This window comes from Nanorana parkeri, unplaced genomic scaffold (assembly GCF_000935625.1).
Source record: "Nanorana parkeri isolate BGI_ZX_2015 unplaced genomic scaffold, ASM93562v1 scaffold676, whole genome shotgun sequence".
NCBI lineage: Eukaryota > Metazoa > Chordata > Amphibia > Anura > Dicroglossidae > Nanorana > Nanorana parkeri.
The window spans coordinates 918,207-924,206 of record NW_017306944.1 but is presented as its reverse complement, the minus strand read 5'-3'; the positions used below and the strand labels follow the sequence as shown (position 1 = coordinate 924,206).

The following is a 6,000-nucleotide window of genomic DNA, read 5'->3' as shown; positions in this document are numbered from 1 at the left end:
TCTGAAGATATGGGTGAACAACGTGATTTAACAGCCTTTGAGCATGGGGTGATTGATGGCGCGAGCCATGGAGCGAGTATCAGCAAAACAGCAGAATTCGTTAAATGTTCAGCTGTTCAGCAGAGCAGCTGTTTTTAAAGTGTTTAAAGACTGGACTGTAAGCCAAAAATCTGGGTCTGAACGTGCGAATTAGCAGCGACTAGTCAATGTTAGGGCAGAACAGAGAGTGGCAAGACTGGTACAAGACAACAGAAGGGCAACAGTTCAGTGTCAGATTCCTCACATCACCTTTCAACAAAGTACTGATGGGGTGGTCATAATAATCTGGCCACTCAGTGTATATATGTATATACAAACACTATTTTACTCACAGAGTAATATAATATATAAGTGTAGTGATGTAATACCAGCTAGTGAAACTGGATTGTTATTACTGTCTGGGAAGTAATGTTCATCTTTGGTTTCTCCCTACTTGAAGGTTTATTACAAAGCGTGCATTACTATGTAATTAACATTGTGATTTGAGTGCATTAAATGTGCTACTTACAAAATTAGCTATAGTATTATATTTTTAATCTGAAAGAAAATGCAAATATAAAAAAATCATATTAGCCAGTAACTTGAACTTTGTTGTAACTATCCATTTCCACGTAACTGACCAAAAAAATATTAATCTGTTCATGCTGCAGAATACAAATTTTATCATACCTTAGGTTGACTGTGTAACCGACCCAGTGCATGAATATTCATGCTCACATAACTGATCTTTCTCAGAGTGATCATATCCATAAACATGAAAATCTTGTTAAGTTACACTAATGAGCACTGTGTTGGGAAGCTATTCCCTTATCAGCTTTAAAGGGCTAATAATACCACTATGTGTAACGTCCTTAGTCTTGTTTCCACCTCTTATTTGTTTTTCACATGATCTTTGGCTTATCTAATGACCATGTTGAATAATAGTGCTGCAGCTGTAACACAGATGACTTGTCAATTGGTTGGTTATAGCCTTATAGAATGTTTTTTAATGACAGAGCAGTGATACTTAAAACAAAATTATTTCAAAGATTACAAGCTGTTAAAATCAGTTACCAATTAACTGCTTAGTTTACTTACTTTCTTATAAATTTTGTGTCTATACCCATTCTTTCCTTACATCTGTCGATAGATAGCTTACCTCATGCAGAAACAGAACAGGAAAGTTCCCACTGCTTAATGGAGCTTTAACATGTTTCCTAGTTTCAACTTGCCCAGCTATGACATTCTGATGTGGAGTAGTAGCCATGCACAGCAAGACAATTATTATTTTGTATTATATATGACAGATCTATCATTTCTTTTCCAGCTACTATAGTGTTAAATGAGTTGAACTGGACTGCTGCATTGGATGAAGTGTTTAAGAAGAACTCCGCTGAAGACAAAACTCTTTTATGGCAAGTGTTTGGAAGTGCAACTGGACTGGCCAGGTACTACCCAGGTAAATAAAGACAGATTGTTATCTTCATGTTTATCCTGTGATAAACCTGTTATCTCAGGTTTATAAGATCACAGTATTCCCTTTATAGCAATCCTTGGTACTCTGGTTCTTATTCTTAGAATGCCCATAAATGGCCAGATCTTTTCAAGTGATGTGCCTGATTAAAGCATCATTTGAGAATCTAGTTCTTTCTCTAAAGGTGTCCATACATGGTCAGATCCTTACAAGTGATGTGCCTGGTTAAAACAATATTTGAGAAAACGGTGCAAGTATCAGTTCACATTTCCCTAGTTCCTGATCAAAATGTAGTTGTCACACAGAAATTTCCCACTTTATTTGGAAAATTGACTGCACCAGTGAGCATGAATTATCACGTTTTCTTAGATAAAAACGAGTATTGCAAGAAGCATGCTCTAAATTCACCTTTTGGCCAAACTGGGGAGAATATCATTACAGGTTCTAGTGTGTCTCAGAGTGTTGATTTCCTGGTGCCCTGGCACACTGTAGTTCCTTCCACCAGTCTCTACATCAGTGGTGGGGAACCTCTGGCCCTCCAGCTGTGATGAAACTACAAATCCCATGAGGCATTGCAAGACTCTCACAGCCGGAAGCATAGCTCCCAGAGACAGATGCATCATAGGATTTATAGTTTCACCACAGCTAGAGGTCCAGAGGTTCCCCACCCCTTCTCTACATTACAGGACACAATAGTGATGTTGGGGCTCAGATTTTGCAGTATCTCCAGCCAGCAGTTTCTCTTCAGTTTTGAAGAGATCAACTATGTTGGCAGCAGATGTTAGTATTTAATGTATTTTATGCAAAGAAACTATCTTTAATCCAATAGACATTTTCAACAGAGAGTGACCAAGATGGTGTTAGGGTTGAAAGGGACTACACACAAACTTTATGGGTTTGGGAGTCAAATGTTTGTCACTTAAATTACCTATTTCCCCCAGTAGCATCAGCAAATATATAACATCTGACTTTTCTACCTCATTCTAAAAATGATATATACAACACATGGCAGTCACTCTGATTTTTTTTAGTTCTGAATTGGAGTTAAAAAAAGAATTAAAATGCTATTATTTAGCTTAATATTTTTTAAAATTTTAAGTAAAAACAATCACTAACAACTTGAAATATGGAAATTTGCTAGTTTCAATTTTTATGGTCTTTGACACATGAGACCTTAAATGAAGACATAAAAACATACAGAAAGAAAGTTCATAAAAAGCATATTTGTGGAATAAGAGATGGAAACAAAGGTTAGCATATATGACCCAAATATCAGCAGATTCTTTACGCAGTACAGCTGTTCTATACAGTGGTTTATTTCTAACTAGAAATGTTTATGTTCTTTGCTCTGTTCTCAAGGGATGGTGAACAAACACACCAACATTTTAGAAGGAAAAAAAATCAATAGTAAAAGCTTTGCCATTATGAGAGCTACTAGATATTTTTTCAGCATGGTCTGGCTTTAGCTCATGTTAAACAGTACTCTCAAGTCTAAACCACTGTCTAAAGTTTAAAAGAAACATAATATAAGAAAGAGTTCATTTTGCCCTACTTATGAATCTCCGTGGCATTGCTTTTTATACATTTATTGAATATAAAATTTAAAACAATTGCTTTAGCTTTCATAGATCTGGGAGCTGGTTACATACCTAGATGAGCTTCTGAATACTCAGTGAATGCTGTATATTTTAAACATTTAAGAAATATTCAAAGTTCAGTAACAACAGACAATCAGAAATTCGATTTTAGTGTTCAGGCACCTTGTTGAAGGCTTACGCTTAGCTGATAATCTATTTGTCATAACACTGCTAAAGTTAGTAGGAAAATCTCTGACCCTATCTCACACACTGCATTTTTAGATGGAAGATAATTTTGTAGGCATGATATTTTTGGCTGATAAATCTTTCATCTCATGTCAACCCTAGTACATACAATACCTGGTCTATTTTTCAGAGTTATCTAATACAGTGAAACGCAAAAGAAAACAAGAAAATCCAGGTTTTAGAAAATGCCACCTATTTATCTGATACAAAAAATACATCTGCTTATATCAAATAAAGTTGAGCTGTAAAAGACATGGCAGTTATAATTTTTTTCAAGCAGTTTAGGATCTACTACAGTATAGAAACATCCTGGTACATTTCAGTTAAGCTTCCTGGACTTTCATATGAGTTAATGGATTCCTCCCACAGCCCATGTACAAATTGACAGTTAAAGTCCTAGGGGGTGATTTACTAACCTAAACACACACACACACCAGGTGTGTGTGATTTTCACACAGCAAAACGTATTTATCAACCAAAAAGCCTCTAAAAGCATATTTCCACTAATGCCATATATGTAAAAATCATGCACATGATGCATATATAATGCTGCTTCACAGTTTAGACAAAAATGGTTAGCTCATGCATTTACATTCCTTGCATTCATCAACGCAAGCAACACAACATAGAGCTAATTTACCCAACATCACCTTGGAATTCCTTCAGGGCTTTGCACAACACACCTGCTGGGTGTGTACACATTACAAAGGTGTTTAGATTCCACCCATAGATCATGCTGGGAGGGAACACACTGCAGAGGTGTATACACGTTCGTGGTGTGTTTATAAGGTTAGTAAATCAACCCCCTAGAGTGAGAGTACGAGCCAGTTGTTACAAAACCAGTCTGTTATAGGCTGCTGCTTCAGTTCACAGGCATGTCCTGTAATCTGATCAAAATGGCAAATGCAAAAAAGTTATTGAAAACTTGAATTAGCTCCATAATAACCATATGTAACCCCTTATTAAGCATTTGACATGCCAACTTAATTCAACTCATTTTAGTTTGCCTATTTTTCTAGCATACAAACATTTTCTTTATTTACATTTTTGTAGTGTTATATTAAAACATGCACATTAGTGCAGGTCTGTGTGCATCACCATTATGCAATTTTAGCGCAATGTACATTGACACACGTCCATTTTGAATGGCACCCCAATTCACATAGAGAGTGTACCAGAATCCATAGGCAGTTTAATGCACCACAGATAGGTGACTAGCAGGTGAATTTCTGGTTCCGGGTTTGCTTAGGTGGAATCGATTAATTGTTTGCAGCAAGGCGATTTCATTCTGGCTATCTTGTAAGTGTGTTTTATTGTTGCAATAAATTCAGTTTTTTTTACGTACTTCACCATTTGGCACATTTATTACTTTTCCATACTGGATCTCTCCCCTTGCTGAGTGAGCGGCGCCTGCCGTGTAATACGAAAAGGAGTATTTGTTTAATCAGAAGCGTGAATATCCCATCTATGAAAGACACTCATCACAATTACGTTTATTGGCCATTGAGATATATGGTCATGGATCTCTGGTGCCTTAACACATCTGGAGTCGTGAGCACTTTATTTCAGAGGATCACTGTCACATTGTGGATTTTGCACAAAAGCACTTTATACAGTTTTACTAAGGACTATTATTGAATATTGTTATATTGATTATTATTACGTTTGAAAATTTATGTTTATGAAAATGTACACATTGTTTGGAAGTTTATGCACGTTTATGAGCATTAGCGCAGTGCACACAATTTATCAATTTTCTTCACAAAATACCTACAAAATAAAGGCAGCCTCAAAAGCCAAATGCTCAGCTCCCATTTTTAGTAAGTTTTAAACCCAAATATACATTGTAGTGGTCTTAACTAGTCACTTTGAAATATGTTTAATTAAAAATGAATCTTACCCATCTACAAGTTGTCTCCTAGATTCACTGCTCAGTGCAAGGTCTAGAACAGTAGTTGGTAGGATCAATCTCATAAAAAATTATTTGGATGCCTCAATTTGCTTTATTTTCTTCACAACTCCCCATGTTGGATCCCTCAGAGATTTTTTAGAAGAACAAATTCAATTTTTAGGGAGCTCATTTGGAGGGGTAAACCACCTCGTCTTATGCTCGAGATTTTACAATAGCCTAAAGATCAAAGGGGACTGTCCCTTCCAAACCCTTGGATTTATTTCTTAGTGTCCGAGCTGCAGCACTTGGTGGGTTGGTCTCAGATGGATGATCTTCCCCTTAATGTCAAGTTATTCTCCCATACATTTGAGGGTAGGGCCCCTGTCCCACTTTTAGAAACACTGCTGCCTTCTCATTCCTCCTGTCCCACATTGAGGATGCTGGCCAGAGTCTGGGTATCCATCAGTTTTTACTTGGTATCTCTGATTAAACTATTTTACTCCTCTTTGGAACAACTGGAGACTTCCTGAGGTGTTCAAACTTAAGGGGTTGCCCACTGGGAAAGGGCTGGAATTGAAGCACTGTCCCATATCTATGCTTCTGGTACCTTCAGTACTTTTCAACAGCTTCAGTCCAAATTTTCTTTACAAAAAAAATAATTTGTGACATTTTATCAATATCTGCAACTACGGCATGCTTTATCTGTGCGTCCTGGTATCCGTGTCTCTATATCTGACCTTAAGTTGTTAAAAAAGTTGTTCTCTTCCTATAACACAAAAGGCGCTATTTTTATA

At 36.7% G+C, this 6,000-nt stretch overlaps 1 protein-coding gene across 1 annotated transcript in view; it reads left to right on the top strand.

The window, feature by feature from the left end:
• Nucleotides 1-1,345: 1,345 nt before the first annotated feature.
• CACNA2D1 (calcium voltage-gated channel auxiliary subunit alpha2delta 1) overlaps nucleotides 1,346-6,000 on the top strand; it is a gene marked incomplete at its 5' end in the record, with an annotated part of 205,838 nt that continues 201,183 nt past the window's right edge. The window contains one exon of the mRNA XM_018563565.1: nucleotides 1,346-1,477. Coding sequence (XP_018419067.1) covers nucleotides 1,346-1,477 — 132 coding nt within the window. The remainder of the gene's footprint in view (nucleotides 1,478-6,000) is intronic.